The sequence below is a fragment of the Melospiza melodia genome, chromosome 4, assembly GCF_035770615.1.
Source record: "Melospiza melodia melodia isolate bMelMel2 chromosome 4, bMelMel2.pri, whole genome shotgun sequence".
NCBI classification, from domain to species: Eukaryota; Metazoa; Chordata; class Aves; order Passeriformes; family Passerellidae; genus Melospiza; species Melospiza melodia.
This window is the reverse complement of record NC_086197.1, coordinates 13,090,875-13,112,751: the sequence shown is the minus strand read 5'-3', so window position 1 is coordinate 13,112,751 and position 21,877 is coordinate 13,090,875. Positions and strand designations below refer to the sequence as shown.

The window sequence follows — 21,877 nt, the reverse complement described above, 5'->3', positions numbered from 1 at the left end:
CACAAGTTGCCCATGAATTGCTGATATGATGCAGCTATGGAAAGATGGATTGAAATTCATTAATGTTTCCCTGAAAAAGAATTATGAGATTTATTGCAAGGGTACTCAAGAGACTTTGTGCATGAGAATATCTGTGTGCAGTTCTGGTCATAGAAAGATGAAAACCAGAAAACATGTTACCAGAGGAATAGAAAGACTGGAAAACAGCTTGACTTACTTAGCTTAGGATTAAATAAGACTCAACAGGGAGTCTAAAATACTACAATTGCTCAAAATCAATAATAGGGAAGGAGAAGGATTATTTATGTGGAAAAACAATGTCAGCCCAGCACAGAGCGATGTAAAATAGGAATTAAGGTAGACTCACAATCAGAAAGATTCTGGATCAGCCAACTTCTTGAGACACAAAAGCATTTCTGCTTTCCAGGTGGTGAGTTGAGCTTATTTCAGACTGGCCTTGGGCTTAGATAACTTCACTAGTTATAGGTTTCTAAAAGGGAAAAATTTAAAGAGATCAGAGTTAATGAGTAATAAAAAATTGCATGGAAAACAGAATTTTAAGAAAGCTACATGATCGCAATGAGACAATGCAAAGCACTTGCCCTGGGCTTTAGCACGTCTGAATTTTAGAACTTCCTAACCATAAAACTCTGAATTTTCATTTCAAAGTTGAGCATCCAGTTGAGTTTGTATAGTTTTGATGAAAGAAAGCAATGAACTAACTAAAAGAATATGAAAAACACATGGGTGATGTTTTATCTGATGGACTGAGTGCATAAGGTAAATTCAGACAGCGAAACACATTTTTACTGGAGTTTAACAGTGTTGTTTTGGAGTAGGACTGAAAATTTGTAGTTTTAGTTTCATAACACTGCCCAGCTGGAATTTCCATTTCCAGTTATTATAATACAAAGTTTTACAGAGGTATTTTAACTTTTCATTTTAGATGGTTTTCACACGGAGAAGTTTACTTGAATACCAGATATACTGTAAACATACTGAACATCTGGTAATTAAGTATAGTGCACAGTAATCTCCATAAAACCCATATCTGTGGTGAAATCTTTTTAATAAATAGTTGATAATGGAATGAAGCTATTAAAAGAATTACAGCACACATGGTCAAGCACAGTCATTATTAATCCCATAGCATGAATAAAAGCTTTTAACTGTCCATTTTACCAAGAATATTTAAGATGGGCCTGTCCTGGAATGAGTGTCAGGATAGAAATATCCCATTTGCAATAGAAAAAAAAAGAGAGACTCCATCATTCCAGTAAATAATTCTCATAACTATTCAAATACCCAGTGAGTTTTGTACTCTTCTCAGACTTCATGACAGCACAACCTCCACAGTGTTCCCTAAGGCAGCCAGGACACCAGTGGGAATGGAGGGTCACCTCTGTGTTCCCCTCCTTTTAGGAAATATTTCACTTTGCAGCAGTCTGTGTGCATCATTGTGGGCATCTGCAGAGAAGTTCTCCTGAGCAGGGGGAGAGCACATCTGAACCAATGGAAGCAATTACCTCTCCTGGTAATTGCTCTTAGGATTTGTTCTTAGGATGGCATTGTGTTAATGAGAATTCATTTATTCATTTTGAACAAACTGGAGATTACAATCTTTAAGCTGAATTCACTGACACCTCGCAATTTCCACATGCAAGTCATGACATCACCATCCCTTAAGATGCATTACCTGATTGCCACCTACCTTTTATTTCAAGAAACCCATCAGAACAAAACAGCTTTGTTCATCCCCTTCCACCAGTCTGCTTAAAATAAAAATCCTGGCATCTTTTAAGAACAATATTTTTTCCTTTGCATTTGATCTGCAATTCTTATTCCTAAATCAAGGCTAAGTTCAGCACCCACCTGGAGTGACCAAGTTTAAAAGGTGGCACGTCTTCAGATTCATGGGAGCAATATGTTTATACTACTGGGTATTTTCCAACCTCAGCTTTTCCAATGACTATTTAAGGCCTTCTGTTCTTTTCCCAGAAGTACTGGTACAATGTTTTCTTGGGAAAAAAAAAACCAAAAATGGATATAGAGGAGTGTAAGGTAGAGGAACTGAACTGGCTAAAATAGAGAATAAGCTATTGAGTCATAGCAGTGATTGAAACAATGTCAAGACACCTTGTGCAGTTGGTTGATAGTTGTCAAACCAAATGTGAATTCACACAGGCAAATGTCAATGCCATACAACCCAAGCCTTCCTATTCTCTTATGTCAGTGCCATACACCCCATCCCAGGAACTGCTGTTCTTCCTTGGATACATCCAGTTTCCAGCTGCAAATCATTCTACTCCCATTTTGTTCCATCTAGCACCAGACAGGAGACTGAATAAAACCAGTGGCAGCAATATTCTGTTAATGATGCTTATGGGACACCCCTTTGCAGATGTTCACCCCTGATATCTGCGGGATCAAACAGGTGATTCAATTCCTGCTGTCAAGATCTCTACCTGCCCCCTCTTTGCAGGGTGTCCATATTCCACTGGAATGCACTGGACACTGCATTCCATGCTCCCCATTTCACATGTGCACAAAAGCAGGAGCACAGCCTGGATCCCAGGGAGTCTCAAAGCTCCTTTCAGCAGCCTGAGCCTGTTTTTAATGCTGACACCTTCCAGGGAAGGGCAGCAACACAGGCCCAGGTTTTCATAGCAAATACACCATCAGCATCAGAGCACAGGCATGTTTTTCAAATATAAGTAATGACAATTTCGATAAACTCAGCAGGTATTTGCCAAATCTGATCAAGATCAATGTGGGAGCCCAACTTCATATATCTACGTTCACAAGAACTGCTCTCAGTTAACTTTGAACCTCCTCACTCCTTCCCCCTCCTGTCTTTCATGTGGTGATCTGCCCAGCTGCACAAACACAGCACAAGCTGCCACAGACCTGGAGTTGTTTGACAAGCAATTTATACAAGGAAAATGACAGAAAAGGTATTTCATGGATGCTTCAAACTCCAGTCAGGTCAGTCCATCCTTGCCTCTGCTGGAGCAGACGTGTCTGGAAAACCATCTTGGAAGCTAATGGAAGGTGGAGCAGGTGCTAAGCTCTCAAAATGAACAAGAATTTTAGTGGCTGCATGAGAATAGTGCAGCATAAACTGTTATTTCACCACGAATTCCAGAGCTGTAATGGGCTTTTTGGCACAAAAAAAACCACTGAGGTTCTGTTCAGAGTTGTTTTTATTATTTGGCATGCTCCTTCTGCTCCTTTAACTTCTAGGGGCTTCTCTCCAACAATAAGGGAAAAAAAAGGACAAAACATGAAATAAAACCTAAATGCAGTGTTATTAGAATATTCACATTATATTAAATGCAGTGTTATTAGAATATTCACATTATATATATACAATTACATATATATATATATATACATTAGAATAGAATGTATTCAGGGAGTAATCCCAAAATATTATGAACTTTTGGTGCCAACATCTATGTTTGATTTCTAAAACTCAGTACTTACTCTTCTGAACAGAAGAAATGTTCTTTCCCATTTTATTTTGGAATACTTTGATGAGAAGAGATTTCATAAAAATTTGCATATACAAAGGATTCAGATTAAGGTGGTTTCTTACTAGAAAAAATGGATTCTCATTTTCTGAAAACTTGAAAAAAATTCCAAAATCTCTGTAGCCACTAACACCAATTTAAGTTTCAAGCACCATTTGAAAAAAAAAATAGACAAAACTACCACAAAGCAAACCAGGATTTAGAGAGTTGTCAGAATCATTGAGTATACCTGAAATATATATAGTTCTGAGTCTACGAAAATCTGAATGTTATCCATAAAAAAGCCTTCTTATTCTCTTATGTGGGCTGCACATGCAGGACTAGAAATCCAGGAGGCAGGAAGGGAGAATTTTTATTAAATCTTGGTGGGTTTTTTATTAAAGCACTTCCCTGTTTTGCTGTTTGGGTCTTTAGTCCACAGTTACACAAATATATTGGATAGTGTTTGGAACTATGGGAACAAATATGTGATAGCACAGCACAGGATGAATACTGATTCTTAAACTTACTAGTTCATTCTTTATGGATTGGAAACCTTCCTCCTGCAAGCAGTGGGAAAAAAATAGAGTGTGGTAAGTCTAACATAATAATATCATGCAAATTCCCATAGCTTCTGGACAAATGTTGAGAGTGAATCATTCACTGATCTAGTCAATGGGCATCTTCACTAGAAAAGCTCAGACAAATCTAGAGGGAAAAAAATTGCATTAAAAATTCCTTCTTTGAAAATTAAAGTCTGTTTTCCACTTGTGTTCTTGCCAGAAGGATCAACCAGAAAAGACAGAGTTATGTATTTGTGCACAATCTGGGGATACTTGGATCTCACTCCCTGCTCCAGGATAAAGCTCTGGTGGAACTTGTGTTTCCTCAAACAGAAGTAAATAGCTCAAGAACAAGTTACAATTTTGACTTTCTACACAAGGAATCTCTGCTGGCGACCAGGACAGGCCCAGTAAAGGAGAATTCACAGGAATTTTCCAGCTGGTAACTATGGGAGATCAAGGCTCAGTTTAGCTATCTACTCACTGCCACAAGACCAGGACCTGACAATAAAGCAATTCTGGCTTTGGGCTCCTTCTGTCAAATAAAAAGGTGCTCCAGCCTACATGATATAATGAATGTTTCTGCTATGAATGCCTTGCCAGCTCAAATTTGTTCCCAAAACGTTGACATATCAACAGGCTCTGGTGCCTGCTGTCCTGCAGCCAGCTTGGAGCTGCTCAAAAGCAACAAGTGGCACAGCCTCCACATTCTGCTGCCTGCCTAATTCCATAGGAAAGTGATAAAGTGCTCACACCTGGCTCAGATTCACTTTCCACTCTGGCCCACTGTCAGGTCAGGCTGCTGAACCCACGGTGACATGGGGTACAGGTCATTTAGGGACCCTTGCAGTCAGATCACCCCAAACTGCTCCTGCCTGGAACTCAGAAACCTCCAGCTGAACCAGAACACACCCAGCAAGATTTTTTTATTCAATAACACTTGGCAGTTTGATGCCATACTACCAAATGAACTTTTGGGCAAAATAACCAAGACTGCCCTTAGCTTTCCTCACATGCACACTAAAATTGCCACCTGACACACCCAGTGCTGCGCTTTGGGGTAATTAGGACAGGGAGGGGAAAAGTATTAAGAAATTAGTTTGCTTTGATCCATGCTTATTAAGTGTGTCTGTGACTTAGGAATTTAGATGTGTTTGCCATCTAATGCTGCTTAGACAGGAGATGCTGTGGAGTTACACTAATGCTAAACCAATGCAAGTGTACATGCTGCCCACTGAAATTGAAGAGGTGAGTCTTCCCAGCAATTTTCCTTTACTTCAGAAGTAACATCCATGCTCTAACTGCTGCACCATTCCCTGAGTTATGAATAAAGTCTGCACAGTGAACTACTAGCCTAGATCTGAAAAAGAGGAAAACCCACTCATTATTTACAGCATTCTTCTACCATGGCACTTCCATTCTGCAGGGACTCTTGAAGGCAACTTCTTGCACAATAAAGTTTGCTGAGAAATGGAGACCCTTGTTTCCTTCTATATCACCAGTTCTGTTTTTACATTGTGTTGACCTTCAAGTTGGTCAGGGCCTCCCAAGTTAAATTCTGAAAGAATTTAACTTCTCTGTGGATGATGTCAATAAAAAAAAAATCCACCACCACTATTGAGATGAATCTTTAAATGACCTAAAGGCTGCTGCCTTCCCACAGCAAGCACATCTCCCTCTGCTTGTTGGAGCCAGCAAACTGAGTGAGCTACAAGCACAGAGAACTTGAGCAGTTGAGTGGGAATCACTTTGCAGGAGGTTTTTCAGGTGAAATACACTCTGCTGTAATAAGGTGCTTCACAACCTCCTCACAAAGAGCTGCCATACATTATACTGCAGTATGGCACTTTATTCATATATTAAAGTTTCAGCAAAGCTGCAGAATGAATGTGGGTACAGGATTGTCAACAGCTATCTACTGGCTGTGAGCTACGGGGAATGAGACAAAAACCAGGCACTAGGCATATAACCTTAAATGAAAGACTACTTCAAATAACTCTCCTAAAGAAGAGGGCATGGAGTTTATTATGTAAGAAATTCAGTGGAACAACCTCCAAGTCAATTTTTTGCTGAAGAGATTCAGACTGTAAGGCAGATTTCTTGTTACTGTGAACACCTGCTTGACTGACTTCTAATCATGTTTTCAACCAATCCAGGCTCTAATCTGGGAGGGATTTTCCTTTCTAGGAGAGGTGGGACTGCATGGACAAGAACTGCACAGGTAAGTGCACTTCCTTACCTAAGCCATAGTGTAGTAAAAATGTTTTATGTAAAAAAAGTGTGTAAAAATACTTTATGGAGAAATATTTGGACACTGCAATAAGCAAGGGAAAATTAAAATATATGCAGCCAGAAACATGACCCAAATAGAGAGGATTTTCCTCAGTTTAAATGAAAATGCTGCCTTTTCACATAAAGATCTATGGTCAGGCATTTTTCCTACTGCAATTTAGCCATGTCTCTGCATGGACACCTCTGCTTTTAGACTATTGGATTTGAAATAAACAAGCCATACATCTCAAAGTACTGTAAGTACAATTATCTTCCTTCCCTTCTGAGGGATCTAGGCATTTATACTGAAATAAAATAGCGACAATACCCTAAACCAGGGTGTTACTCTGTAGCATTTTATGCAAAACCAGAAAAACAACCTCGCTTTAAAAAGGTTTTTTTTAAAGTATGCAATTTAAGAAGATTATTCCATTGAAACAAAAGCTTTCAGAGTTATTCAGCAAACAGGAAGGCACGGGGGTCAAACTTGGAGATGCGGGAGCTCCATCAGGAGATACCTGTGGTTACTGCACAGAGCCCACTCCACTTGTGCAGTGAAAGAAGGAAAATTTGTGCAATCTTCAATGCCTCACAAAGGAGCTGGAGAGGCTGTAATACAGCAATTCCCCTGAAAGCCTATTCCCAAGGGACACGTGGCATTGTTTACTTGGTCAGGTAAGTGAGGTCTCAGACTCAAATACACCTCAAGAGCTTCTTTGTTTAATAAAATTTAAAAAGAGTAGTTGCCTTAGTGTAAAAAATGCATATTTTATGATTGGCTTTTTGCAAATATTAAAATTATTATTATATGTGTTGTGTTAGAAAGTTATGTGGTATTAATTCTCTTAAGTAGTGTGTTAAATATAATTTTAGGTTATAACAAAATATTAAAATAGAAACTATGCTATGTAGGATACTTTTTTAAAGAAAAGACTCAGCGAGGTAGCAGCTACAGGACACCTAAATCTTTCAGAGAAAAAGTATTTATTGCTCCCTTATCAGAAGAAAGGAACTTCTTCCCACCTTGCTCAGGATTGAAGACACCATCAGGATTCAGAGGAAGAAGCTGACACTGACCAGACAGAATCCTGTGTTTGAATGGAATTTATGCATCATGTATGAGGTGTATGAATATGCAACAGGCTGTTGTTTTAAAGGTTAATCCTCTTAAAAGGGGTCCTTTTTCAGGCTTATTTTGCCCAGAAAAAGGTACCTGGACTGTCTGTAACTCTTTGTTTTTATTGTCTCATAGCACCCTAATTCAAATTGTCCAAATTATTATTACTCTAATTTTATTGCTATTTTTATAACCATTTTATTACTATTAAGCTTTTAAAATTTTAAAAACAAGTGATTGGCGTTTTTCACAATTAGGCAGGTTTGGCATCTCAGGGACAGACAAGGCACAAGGACAGAGCTGTAGGCTACAAGTCTGTCCTTACTATCAATAAAGTATTAGTAAGACCTTCTCTAGGCCAGAGCAACCATCTCTTGTCAATTGAGTATTAAATTTTCAAGATCATAGGGAGTTAAGAAAGCCAGCTGTATTGCACTGTTACCAGATTCCAGGCTGGTTAATTTGTCATGCTGACATTGCACAAGTTCAGGAGAATGAAAGTCTGAAAGAAAAGTCTTTTCCCTTCTGGGAACAAGGTAAATAACATAAAAAAATAATCCATGCTGCTTGTTCCCCTTCCAAATACATCACCTCACTTTCAAAATGAATGTAAACAAACCATACAAGTGCATGACTTAAAAGTATCTTAAAAACACTGTCACATCATTCATATCAAGTTTTTAGGGCATAATCTTTCCTATATCTTGCAATTCAAAACATCAAAAGAAGTCATTCCATACTGGCTTTTTAGTGCTCTGTATGTCAAACCCAACACTTCTCCCATCCCCAATGCCACAATACCTTAACTCTTCAATAAGAATTACTTAAATACCTGCACAATGCCACTAACAGAAACTTGTCTGCCTCACATGTAGGTAAGGGAACTGAGCCCTCAAAAGCCTTGTTCCTACATCATCACCTTCTACAGCCAAATCCCCACCCTGACACCCCAGAGGAAACAGGAGGGGTGTCACCGTGGCTGCAAACAGCTGACAGATGCTGCTGGAAACCCAATTAATTACCCACCAGGAAGGTTGTCCTGCTGCAGAGGTGGTGTTGACACTGTTTAAAGTGTGGCTCAGTGATCCCCCTGCTGCAGAGTTCCTGTGTCCTGGGAGCAGAGTCCAGGCAGTGCCAGTGTGGGCACGCTGCCATCGGAGCAGATGGGGACAGACAGACGGACATGGGCAGCCAGGAGCAGACACCTGGAGCGACATCAATAATGGGAGTTGTCCAAATGTCCCTTCACCCCAAGTGCCTAAATCAAGCTTTGTGTGTGAGTGCATTTAGGGATAACCACAGATATAAAGCCTGACTTCTCTGTCTCTTTCATATCAACCAATACACCTTTGGCAATAAGAAATAGCAAAAAAAAATAAAAACTTCTTCAGGAAGTAGAACTGGTTTATTTTCAATTTCTAATCTTAGCTGTGTTTGCAATGGGGCAGGTGCTGGTCAATGCCCATGAAATCCAGTGTTCAGGAAAGAGTGAGGAGCTTTCCCTTCTCATACAATCCAGGAAAACAGGAGTTTTGGGGAATGCCAAGGGTGCTCTTGATGTCCTGAGCCCTCAAAGGGCACTGTGCTAAACTCCAAAAAGCATTTTTCTATTCCAGGATGCTGCCATTATAGCGCAACAGCTCTACTATCATTACATTGCAAGGGTTTCCATATTGCTAGAGTTTCATACCTCCTTGATGTTTCTTGTAGGCAGCTCCTCCAGGCACTGACTCTTCCTTGTCCTCACAGCAGCCAAGTGACTCCGGTTCCCACGAATCCACTCTTTTATAACACTCTTCTTATTGGCTACAACTGTGGCCTGTTAACATCAGGCCTGCTCCTAATCCTTAATAATTAACCCAGCTGCAACTCTTTAGGAGATAAGATTACATTCTAGCCACCTTCATTTACCCATACTGTATCCCCCTACACCAGGAAGAAATGGAAAATCACTCATTGCTGTGGGAAGAACAGGGCTTTCTCTTCAAGGGAGTCACTGAAGTCCTCCAGGACTTTCTCCTGCAGCCCTGCTAATTGTCTCAATTAGATTTCTGATCATACATGTTTTAAATTTATCTCCCAACAGGAAGGATAAAGGAATAGCTTTGATACAACAGATGGCCATCCAGGGTGGTGAGGAGAGGCAATAAGGGCTGTTAGCAGACAGGGGCTATGTTGCTGTTCTCCACATGAGACCTCTTGGTGGGATCATGCAGTGGCTGGGCCTCCATGAAGCACAGGGCTATTCCTCCAGAACATTGCAAACATATTCCTAGAGCTCCTTCCTCCCCCATATCCAGGACCACGTGCAGCCCTGGCTCTACACTTTGGCTAAGCAAACACATACACACACACAGAAAATTAGCTTCTACCTGCATTGGGCCCCGTGGAATTTTCCAGGAAACCTGGCCAGAGTTTTGTGTTTCTAATAAAACCAAAACGGTTTTTAAATCCAGCTTCAAGCTTCATGGCAAATATTTCTCAGAGCCCTCTGTAGCAGGAATAATTACTGTCCTTATTTATCGGGTAGATTATACAAATCCCCTAGTAAGTAAATTGTAGGATTAAGGTTAATGTGCTAGATTAAGCTGACAGATTTATTTACTTCCTCCGAGGAGGAAAGACGAAAGGATGATGACCTATCATGTATATTAATTCAGCATTTAACCCTACCACAGCTCCAGTGATTATCTCTGCAAGTGCCAAGTTTCACTTTAGCAGATTAGAGTTGCCATACTGCACACCCAGGGCTCTGTTGTCCCCAGGATTTTATCTGTTCAGCTCCTGGTTTTTCACACGGTAACGTGCTGTACTTTTGCTGTGCCTTCCCTCTGCAGTTTCAGAGGGCTCACAAGGAACCACACATGCACTCACCTTGCAGAAAGCATTACTTATCCTCATGTTACAAGCATTCATGCTGATGCAGGTTTTTTTTCTATCACTTGTCTGGATGAAGTAGACAATTCATGCACGGTGCACAGTCACTGTGTGTTTTGGGAGTCCCTTGGAGTGATTTTTCCTGTTGTAAAAAGCCACATTCCGGGGTATGGAAATGTTCATACTGGTCAGCTGGGTTTTGTGCTGCTTTCTGATGCTGACACTGGTATTGTGGTCAAGTTATCTGAGGGCTGATGCTGCAGTTGAGGACAGGAATGAAAAGACAAACGTGGATCTTCCCTTTTGTTAGGTCTATCCCATCAGTGCATGTACCCTGAGCAGGGGCCAGGCTGCTTTGCTGTTCAAGTGAATGTGTTTCTCATCTGCTCTCTCCATCAGCAGAGCTGGTTGCATCCAACAGCACTGCCTAAGAATTTGATCCATCCTGAGCAGCACATGCTGCCCAGAGCTGCCCCAGCAGATCATTTCCTGCAAATTAATGGGGGATATTTTATGGGATTACAGAGGTGGAGACTTGCTGCAGCATGTTGTGTCCCCCCTCCTTGCTCCACCCAACTGGCCAGCGAACAGAGGGAGATACCAGATGGAGAAACAACTTCCCTACAACCACAAACAAGGGATGTGGCAGAAGCAGGACTCTGGTCTTCAGAAAATTGACTTTCAGTGCCTGGATTCCCTCTCAGTGCTGTGAGCTCCTCAACAGAGAGATGTGGTAATGAACCAAAACAGGCAACACTGACACAGACAGATCTTCTAGTGTCACACCCTCTCCACTACAGAAACCCTCCCAGAGGAACTGGGAAAAGCTGTCAAGGTGCAAATGCTTGCACAGCAGACTGGGATTTGCAGCAGCAGGGCTGGGATTCACCTCAAACCCAGAACATTGCCATCTGTGTGTTCTTCCCCCTTCAAATAAAAGCTTTTTTCCCCCCATGTGCTGGCCCCAACAGGTTTCTATATTTATCTGTCCTTATTTTAGGAGGTCTGCAGAATAAAGGTATAGGTTACAGATGTGGTGCTTCTCATCTGAGCTAAGGTTTTCAGTAGGGATGGTTGTTCTGGGACACAATCCCAGCCCAGAGTCATTTGCTGCTCGCCTGCCAAGTGGACTCTGAGCATTGCCAATGCTCTGCTTGACTTAGCTTGAACAGTTCACAGCCTCTGAGGAAGGGGAGGAAAATTCCACCATGGAATAGCTGATTTAAAGTGCTGCATCCCACAATGACAGGAGAGTGCTCGCCAATGCCAACGCATTTTTCAGATGGAGACTCTTAGTTTGACTTTCAGGATTGTGTTCCTGCTGGGGAGAGGGCCAGGGTCAAACCCCTCCCTCAGCCCAAAATTCAGTGAGTCTTTGAAAGGAAACCTATTCTGCTTTCACAGCTGGCACCAGTTCTGCAAAATGTGACTCCTTACAAGGAGGAAGAGGAGGAGGAGGAAGAGATTCTGGTGACATATCCACCTCCTCTTCCCTGTGTCCTGTCCCTCAGTCAGCAGTGGGATTTTGCTTCTGCCAGAAACAGATAGACAAGAGGAATATAGGAAATTGAAAACTCACTCAGAAATTTACTTCTAAGGAAAATTTGCATTGTGAAATATATAGTACATGCTCAAAACTCCCATTTACATGTGATTTTGGCAGATAATATGATATTTAGAGGTGCTCCAGGAAAAAAAAAAAGGCAAAACCAAAGAACTAGAATGATGGTGTCTCTTCGAGAACCTGATAAAGACCGTTTTCAAAGGCCACTACAAATTTCTTTCCATCAAAAGAGGAAATAATTCCATCCAGAGAGTTGAATTCTACAGAGTTGTCTTAGTTTGCAAGGGTTAAATAGTCACAGCATTTTGAGGTGTTTACATCTGATAACTCCCAATAGAGATAAACATATTTAGTGCTTCAAATGTAAGTTAACACTGGACATACAATAGGAGATTTATTGCTGATTTAAAGTGCTGGACATATGATAGGAGATTTATTAGAAAGAACATTAAAGATTATTATTAGTCCCAGCTGCAAATCTCTGTCAGGAAGGAATGGCTGTGTGTGAGTCAGTTGTCAGAATGGTGCACCTCTAAATATGAGAAACCCTTCTCAGTGGCTGCCTTTCCACCCATTTCAGCAGCATTTGGGTCAAGCCTTCTTTTACTAGAAAGATATTTAATTTAATCCTGAGAGGAAGGACTGAAAACCAGACACCCACATTTCCTTTGCCTCTTCATCTGGCAAGGCTACTCTGTGTAATCAGCAATGAAGATTTAGATCACAACCACTGTAAACTGAATATCAGCTGCAGGGAAATGTCTGTGGGGAAAGCTCAAACTCAGTGTGTCAGGGGGAGAACGGGGGCTTATTCCGGCATTTTCTAAAACCAGATGAAAAAAATCTATGTACTTTTAAGTAGCACTGGTTCCTTCTCTATTACAGACAGCAGAGATTTGCTTCTGACTTCAGAGAGGGAAGAACTAAAGCTGTGTGCCTGGGTGTAATTGTACGGGAGGTGTTCTAAAAGGACACAAGGATCACATGCTACATAAATTGTACCTGGTTCTGAAAGGGCAACCCTGTGTGGAAAAGGATTTATTATTACAGGGCTTTTGATACAGAAATCCCAAGTGTACACCTAATTTAGCACTCTAGTTTTCCTATGATTAAGTTAGATTGATGTCAATGAAGATAAATCAATTTTTTCCTACTGAAAAGCTAGTAGATACAAGAAATATGATGTATGATGGAAACAATGTGGAAGAGAAATAAAAGATACACTGAATTATGACAGTTTTTTCCCTCGTTTTTAATAACTAGATGTGGCCACTTAGCTATCACTGTCAACTTACCTCTATTTGCATCCTTCCATACCATGATTTCAGTAAGTAGCTTTAAATATTCTAATACAGGAAAAGGGGAAAGTAGGAAAATCAAATGCTAGATCAGGTGCAAGTGGGCTATCGACTCGTACTCAAGCACATGGCTGCAGCAAAAACAGAGAACCAAGAGCAAGAGTCATGTGCCAAGAGCCTGTCACAGGTGAATTTTGCACAAGAGCAAAATTCAAAATTCAAATCCACGATCAAAGTCTGCAGAATTCATCCCTGACACCTCCATGGCCCTGGCACAGCTGGGTCACACCACATCTCTTCAGGAAAATGTGGGGTCAGCAGCTGGGAAAAGGAGGCAAACTGTCCATATTGAATGGAAAACCCCCTAAAAGAATGGCCTGTACAAAACAGTGTTTAAATAAGAAAGGAAAGACAGACCTGTGAAATGGATGGTATTTTAACTTTAGGCTCATCTTTCATATTTAGCCCAGGCTGCTGGTGATTGAAACTTGTTGCCAAGGTTTATCTTTTACATTTAGGATACTTCTTAATAACTACATAGCCCCTCCAGAGGAGCATTGCTGCCTTTCATCAGTATACAGCCTCAAAATGGGAATAGTGGCAGCTATTTTCAGAAGACACCAGGCTAATTAGAATACATTCAGTAGTCCAGAAGCTCCTAAGTCCATAAATAATGACTTGTGCTGGGTAAGGGACAGAATTTGTCCCTTCTGCTGTTGACAAACAGGCTGGGTAACTCAGTTTTGGTCTCTCATTCACAACAGGTTCAGATGGTGGATGTGGAGGGGAGGATGGAGTGGCTGCCTTTCACTGCCTGCCAGTAACACAAACAGACACATCTAATTGGCCTGTTGTCACTCTGCAGAGCTTTCTAGGTCTGGTGTCATGTCTCATGACAGTTTTTGGCTGATGCTTCATGTTCTTGTAAGATGTCAAGCTACATTAGATCATTAATCTTGTGTAATATAGTATTGGACAATGCCACTGAATGAATACAGAGTAGAAGTATTTGCAGTTGTTCTTTTTCCCAGGGGACTCCATCTAGCTCTTGGCTTTCTAAAAAGACACTGTGTTGAGACATTGTAAGGTAGAAAGGAGAGTAAGAACCACAATTATGCAAAAAGCTTCAGAAACATCAATGACTTCCAAAAAGATATACTTAAGGATTTGCAGGAAATTCTGCATGTTGAAACACCACACTACTCAGGACATGTATTTTAGTTGCTGAGTGAAGGTCATAGGTGCAAGCCAAACTGCTGAAAGAGCAGCTGCAGTGGTGTTACCACAATGATATGCAAGCCACAAATGCTGTTGTTGAAAAAGGTTATTCATAAACTGCTTGTATGATAATCTAAGAAGTTAACTAGGCTTTGGGGGGAAAAGCAGAACATCTGATATTCATTTCTACCTTCCCAGCATTAGCTCACTGACATAAAATGAGATATTTATTATCCTTGTGTTTTTTCCATTTAAATCCTGCCCACATTTGCCATCAGTTCACAGCCATTCTTCATGGATGGTGCTGTAAAGCAGCCATCCCCTCTCTGACACTGCCTGAGCATTCAGGTGTCTTTTGGTGGGGATGAATCACAGAGGATCAGCCCTGTTCCAGAGAATAATTCAGGCTGGAAGAAACCCAAATCCAGCCTCCTGCTCCGTGTGGGGACAGCTGTGTGGTCAGACCAGTTTGCTCAGAGCTTCACCCAGCTGGGCTTTGAAATTTTCTGAGCAAGGAGGCTGCACAGCCTGAGTCCACCTCATCCATGGCCTTCTGTAAAGAACTGGGGGTTCATCTCTCCAGAGAGGCCACCAGCAGTGGCTGAGGGCCACAGGTGACACCATGGCTTTGGCAGGTTTGAGAACCAAAATTGGAAATTTGTACCTTCTCACAGGTGAATAAATTCAGTGCCTGAACTGTTTGTGCGCCCTGGGACAGGGCTGACTGTGCCATGACCACATTCACTGGCACTGCTTAGCCTGGGCCAACTGAAACCCTTCCAAATATAGCCTGGCCACAGTCTGGCAGCTCAAACACCTGACAATTTGCATGCAAACACCCTGGAGTTTACTAATGCAGATGTTGCTGTTCCAGGCCAACAGAGCCCAGGAGGCTCCCAAGCACCTTTGATCAGCTGATACATATTGAGCTTTTTTCTTTTTCCCAATTCAGGACTTTGTCCTGATCAATTTGTGCCTTCTCCACCTGTGAAGATTTAAAAATTAGGAATTAGTTGCTTGATACAGCACTTTTTTTTTTTGACCAATCTCCTGTGTGCATTTATGAAAGCTACTCTGTAGACAATTTTCCAGGGAAGCTTGTAAAACAGCTGGTGTGATATACAGTTTTGTCACAAGCATGGATAAGCACCATCATGTAGCATTTCTTTCCTTATCTGAATAGTATCATTAAACTGATGACACCCAGGGCCATCCAGTGTTAGATTCCTCCCTCATTAGGATCATGATGTTCTCACAGAAGGTGTGAAACAATGTGATGAAAGAACTGTCTGCTAAGACAGAGAAAAGTGACTTTCTCCAGTCAGACTTTTCAGAGGCACAGGAGACACCCATCTCCCGTTAAGGATCAATGCCAATCAGCCAGGAATCCTCATACAACAGCCTGCAAGCTCTGCAAAAGGAGATTCTGCATTCCTGTGAAGATAAAGCTCCATGAGGATGTGTCAATTGCAGGGCTCAACAGGTTGCCCACCTCATGTTTGCAGACTCACTTGTTCCTGCAGCTGACCAGGACACCTAAATGCCATTGTCATGATGAAGACATCCCAAATGCCTTCATCAGGTTAGTCCTCTCCCCATGAGGTAGCAGGGCAGGGGGCAGCCTGGAGCTGAAACCTACCTTTAGGAATAATTGAAGCATAATATCAAGAGATAGTATGAGAGAAAGCCACATTGAGATCAGAGTTTTTGTATTGCATTAGTTTTGTTGATATCCAAACAATTCCACAGATGTGCTCAACCATGAAACACATAAATATGCAAGAGGAAAGACACACTTTGTCAGTAAACTTTATGTAAATGTAGCACAAATATCAGTAATGGGATAAAGGCTTTTTTGTGGATAAAACAGCCAGTTTAGTGTAATACAAGACTTTTGTATTAAATTAGTAGTTTTTAATTATGCCAATCAATTTTCTTTCTTTAAAGACTGGTGAAATATTTTTCATATGACATGAAATGAAATATTTTTCATGACATGAGGAAGAGGAGAGAATTCCTAGCTTTCAGTCAGCACTTGGTGTGCCACCAGGAGATGTGCAGTGAAATTGTGGGATGCAGATCCTCCCATCTCCCTTGCCCAGGGGAGGAGCACCATGGGCAGCAGCAGAGCCCAGCTGCACCCACAGAGACACAGCACCCTGCAGGAACAGGCAGGATGGCTCTGCTTGCTCCAGGCCAGCTGGGCCCTGAGCCCAGGAGACAACCAGGGAACAGCAACTGCCTACAAAGACATTTTCTGTTGGTTTTTTTTTTTTTTTTTCTTTCCCTGCAACAAATCAGTCAGGTTTGCATTATAGTGCCTGTTTCCATGGCAGAAAGCTCAGACTGGGAAATGTCTGTCCTCCAGGTTTTTAATCATTCTCCTTGTGATCCCAGACAGGGATCCCTGTGTGCCAGGACAGATGTTTTTGCAACCTTCATGATGGACAAAATCACATGTGTTGCAGGAGGGCTGAGACTTCAGCTAAGCCTTGTCAGAAAAGTTTCTAGGGCTGAACAAGATACTGATTTTATACTGAGATAAATGGTTTTGTACAAACACAGCAGCAGTTTCATCTCTTCTCAGTAAACCAAGCACTCCTCGGGGTCTGTGACCTTCAAGTTGCAGCTCTCCCTCAGAGGGAAACTGCAGGATGAGGCATAGGGGGAAAGTTGATCAAATGGACACAGGACAAAAAAGACAACTGTTAACTCTCTGCATTAACAACAGTGCAGCTTTTGAGTCAGTGATGCAAAAGCCCAGAAGAGAAGCAGAACACTGAACACCTCATTAATGTGGCCAAAACAAAGTTTCAGCTGTGTTAACTGTAGATATTCCTAAATCCTTATTGTAACAGCTGGTTTTAAACAGAATATCCAGTCACACAAAGCCCAGAGAGGTGCCTGCCACTTTCCCTGAATTTTATTTGTATCTGCTGTACATATTTTTTGCTGGAGTTCCAAAAGATTTATTCTTCTGGCTACACAGAACCCACTGACTTCACTTTGCACTGGCAAAACAGAAGAGATGAAAAACAAGGCCAGGAAAGAGCACCTAATTCTATTCTTCTAGTTTTGTCAGGACACCATTTAAAATAACCTTTACATTTGTACACATGCATACCCATTTGTTTACTTGCAAATAGGCACAGAAAGACATGAGACAGAAGTGTCTTTGTCCTTCCATCAACTACAAAGGGAGTTTAGATGGTGAGATCATCTGTCAGCATCTCTCCCATAAATGTTTAAATACGGACAGACGAGAGTGTCATTGATTATCTGGTTCCTTTATTCTGTAGATTGCAGAGTAGATGAAGAGTGGTTTACCAGGAGCAGCAGGAACCCGGCAGTGAGTTCTCAGTGCAGGGCTGGAAAACTCCTCATGCTCACTCAGCCTGGAGCAGGGAACACAGAGGTTGGTTTTGCTGGACACAGTTTCCTTCCCTTTCCACCCTGAATTGCATATTCTTTGTGTGGGTTGAATTTTGGACTCATATAAATGTAATTAATTAAAGTAATTAAAACAAAAGGAGCACAAAAAAAGAGCATGCTCTAAAACTTGTAGAGGTCAGTGTACAGATCTCAGTGTCTTCAGAGAGCTCTGGAGCAGGCTCCTATGCCTTCAGTGCTGTTTGAAGTGAGAAAATAAATGTGAAGTGATTTACCAAAAAAAAAAAAAAAAGCTTCCTATGCCAGTGAAAAAAAAATTCCAACATGTGCCAGCTCAGGAAGTTCAGCTCTTTATGGAGGGAAAGAGCAACTTCTGTCCCCAAGATAAAACTGAACAGAAACTTCTCGTGGAAGACTTTCCAACTATTTATTAAAAGCATACAGAACTGATATAATATTATTCAGCTCCCAATCATTGTTTCACCAGACTTCCACACTTTTTGGTTCTGTTTTGTTTCCAGGACTGGGCTTTTCCTTGCTTTTTTCTTACAGTGGTATCTTTTGGAGGCCAGTTTCCTTCCTGCTGTAGCACTACACGGCTGCCCTCTGGAACATCAGATCTCACAAAATCCATTTTAATCTCCACTGGAGAATTACAGCACTCTTCATGGAATTTACGCTCTTTGGAAACATCCAGAGTGATGCTGGACAAGTCTATGAAGGATACTGACACTAGGGATGAGGTTCATATCTTCCTCACATGAGGTCAGTATTCACTGTTTTCAAGGGATTTCTCAGGATCAGGATTTCTCAGTTTCAGGATCAGGACTACAAACAGGTTGGCAGAATATCTGTGCTGTCTTGGAGTTTTATGGCAGTATTATCCCCCTGTAAAACTACAGACCAGAATGTGCAAGTTTGAGCATTCAGGCTGCTTCTATTAAGGCTTCAGCTTAAACCTCGTTCATTCTCAGTTTGCCCATCTGGAACAAAATGTCCCAGAACAAAGAAATTGGAAATTTATTCTGTGGGGATATTTTATGTACAGAACCCCTAACCATGAAACAATCCAGTTTTTCTTTTATAATATGTGCTTTCACATACCCTCCACCTTCTTGAACTCCATCTATATAATAGATTTTACCACATCAGAAAATACTTTTTAAATGCTGATTTTAAAATAAACAAACAAAAAACAGTTTTGTTCAATACAGTTGTTCTGGCCACCACAGAAAGAGCAATTTTTCTGTTAGTACTTCCACTGCATTCCCCCCTCCGCCCCCAAAACCCACAGTGGGGTCAATGCATTCTTAAATATGGTGTAGCTTATAAAGCACAGACACAGAACAAGCAAAGGCAAAGAAAAAAGGGAGTGAGGATCTGTTTGAGGAGAGGGAAATCATAAAATCATTGGCTCTGCAGCTCAGAGACACAGCAACAGGTTTTGCTGCAGCAACCCAAAGCTCCCAGCAGACCTGGAGTACCTGAGGTCTGTGTGGAATGATGCTGATTACTGCTAATTTTTGTGTTTCTGAAAATGATACAGCACAGGAATGATGCATTGCTACCAAGCTGATCAAGGTATTTTTACTTTATATAAATATGCTATATAAGAATTTATTAAATAAGTACTTAATATTATTAAAAATCAGTATTTCACTATTCTAATCCTAAGAATTTACAAAAATCACAGGATTCTCTGGAAGGAAAAATAATATTTGAAACTTTGAGATTTTTTTTTAAAAAGTGTTGGAATCTTTTTATGCTCTCTTTTTTCAGATGTTAGATTTCATAATTCCAGTTTCTCTCTATTATCAGGAATGGTTAAGTGATAAAAGCTGTGATTTACTTTCAGAACAAGGTTTCTTTCACAGGATATGCAGAAAACCATCAAATGTAAGAGCATAAGGACCAAAAACACTGAATATTTTTGGTTGCTTTTTTCAAGTGTTCATTGTAGGGTTTTCCATTTTTATCGCATTTTGTTTTAGCCAACCTCTAAAATGTTATGTTCCTGAAATGCACGCCATTGTTTCCTCCTCTATATATTTTTAACCAGAAAGCTGATTTCTCTTTGGGTTTTACTGAGGAAGGGCAGGTGCCTCTAGGAAACAGCTGATTTGTGGAGAGTTGTATGGGAATTGTATAATTGTACAAGGGATGGGAAGAAAGTGCACAAATCTGCTTCTCTGCACTCATAGTTTTGTCAAAAGTCAGCAAAGGGAACAATTTCAGATTGCCACCTCTCTTTGTCACTACCCCTGCCTCAGGAGCAGATCAAAGACTGCCTGCTGAGGGGAATATCCAGCAAAAGGGTTAACCCCACTAATATGATTACTAATAATAAATAATTCATTGCTCCTGTAATGCAAAGTGAAAGAGGCTAAAACCAGAGCAGCACATGGCAGTCCCACTGCTTGAAATTTGGCTTGCCCAGGAAGTCACAAGGCTGAAACCCAGAGCAGAAGGCTGAGCTATCACTGCCAATGGACCCCAGCCACCAAATCCACTGCTGAGCATCTTCATTAGCACATTCCCAAAAGGTGAGATAATTCTACCTGCTCAGAATTAGCAATCTTTTGCTGTGCATGAGGTCACACACTCATTGGCAGAAGCCTGCAATATAAATCTTAGGTAGTTAACTAAATGACAATTGCTATGTATAAAGGATTTTTTAAAAAGAAAACCCACATTTAGAAAAGTAAATATAATAGGAGGTGCTTAAAGTTAAGCAAGCTTTAAGAAGGAAATAATCATGGCTCCAGTCTTCCTGCCCATAGAATTGGGGTAACATTACACAGCCATTTTCTAAATTACTACAGGATGTTAAGATGGGAGTCTCCACATTAGGGCATGATAGTGTTATTTTCAATCTCTTTCCACACAATATTAAGTGCAATGCTTCTAAAAACCTGCCCCATCTACACTGCTGCAGAGTCAGGTCTGTTTAAATAAAAATAAAGGAGAGTGAGCGATCAAGCACACATTACAGCTGCACCACTGGGTCAGTAAGTGAGAAGTTAAAATAAGAAGTTCATTCAATAAAATATTGATTCTGGAAACAGATTACAGGAAATCATACCATACCACTAACTTAATTTATGAGTATTTATATTGCAGGAATTATACCAATATATCAAACACAATGCCTTCAACCTTAGTTCAAAAGAGAATTTTATCTCTAAGCTTTAACAACAGGGCTGAAAATAATTCAGATTATATGGGCAGCATTTTAGCAGCCCATTTTCATCTTCTTTAAAAGCAACATTCTAATGCATGATGGTTAAGGATCAAGTTGGGATTATGAGGAGAATGTTAAACATATACCAAGTAATACATCTGTTTTGAATAAAAGATGTTGTATAGAGTTCCAGTTCATTTTTTTTCCAGCTCTTTGCTGTACGTGTTGTAGCTGCTAAGTGAAACCATGCATCAGATAAATACATCACTCCAGCAACAGATTGCTAATCAATTGTCTGACATGTTCTGAAATATGTGGAATAAAAATACTTGGGGCAGAGGCTTTTCTAGTTTGGAAAAGTGTTTCATGTTCTGCTGTGGTTCACCCTTCCACCTCTGAGCTTCTAGGGTGTGCTGCTGTCTCCAGACTGGTGCTAGACCATTCCCTCCATGGAAATGGAGAAGGAAAGGCATGGTGTAAGGCATGTTCCCTGCCCATTTCCAAACACCACTGTGAGGGAAAGGCATATTTGATGGCCTGTCATTCTCTGGCCAACAAACATGTTGCTCCCAATAAGAGAATCACTAAAATATTCTGTTTGATTGCTGTATCTTAGCAAGGTTTAATAGTAGGGTTTGAAGCAACTGATTTTTCAGAAGGTTAATTTAGAAATTCTGATAAAAGGATTGTTTTCAGTTTTTTTCTTCAGTTGGAATGGGAAACTGGAAGCTTGCTGTAAAAAAATTACTCTGTTTCACTCACTTTCATTTCAATCACATCAGAACTTCACACTTCTATGGATTTTAAATAGCCACCTTATCAAATCTGTTTGATAACAATAACTAGCATGACTAGTTCCTAATATTCAACCAAAAATATGTTTAAT

General features: G+C 40.7%; 1 protein-coding gene across 1 annotated transcript in view; it reads right to left on the bottom strand.

Annotated features, from left to right (window-relative positions):
• The window catches only part of LOC134417919 (uncharacterized), a 54,555-nt gene that overhangs the window by 22,036 nt on the left and 10,642 nt on the right, over positions 1 to 21,877 (bottom strand). The window contains exon 3 of the mRNA XM_063155789.1: positions 8,490 to 8,668. Coding sequence (XP_063011859.1) covers positions 8,490 to 8,668 — 179 coding nt within the window. The remainder of the gene's footprint in view (positions 1 to 8,489; positions 8,669 to 21,877) is intronic.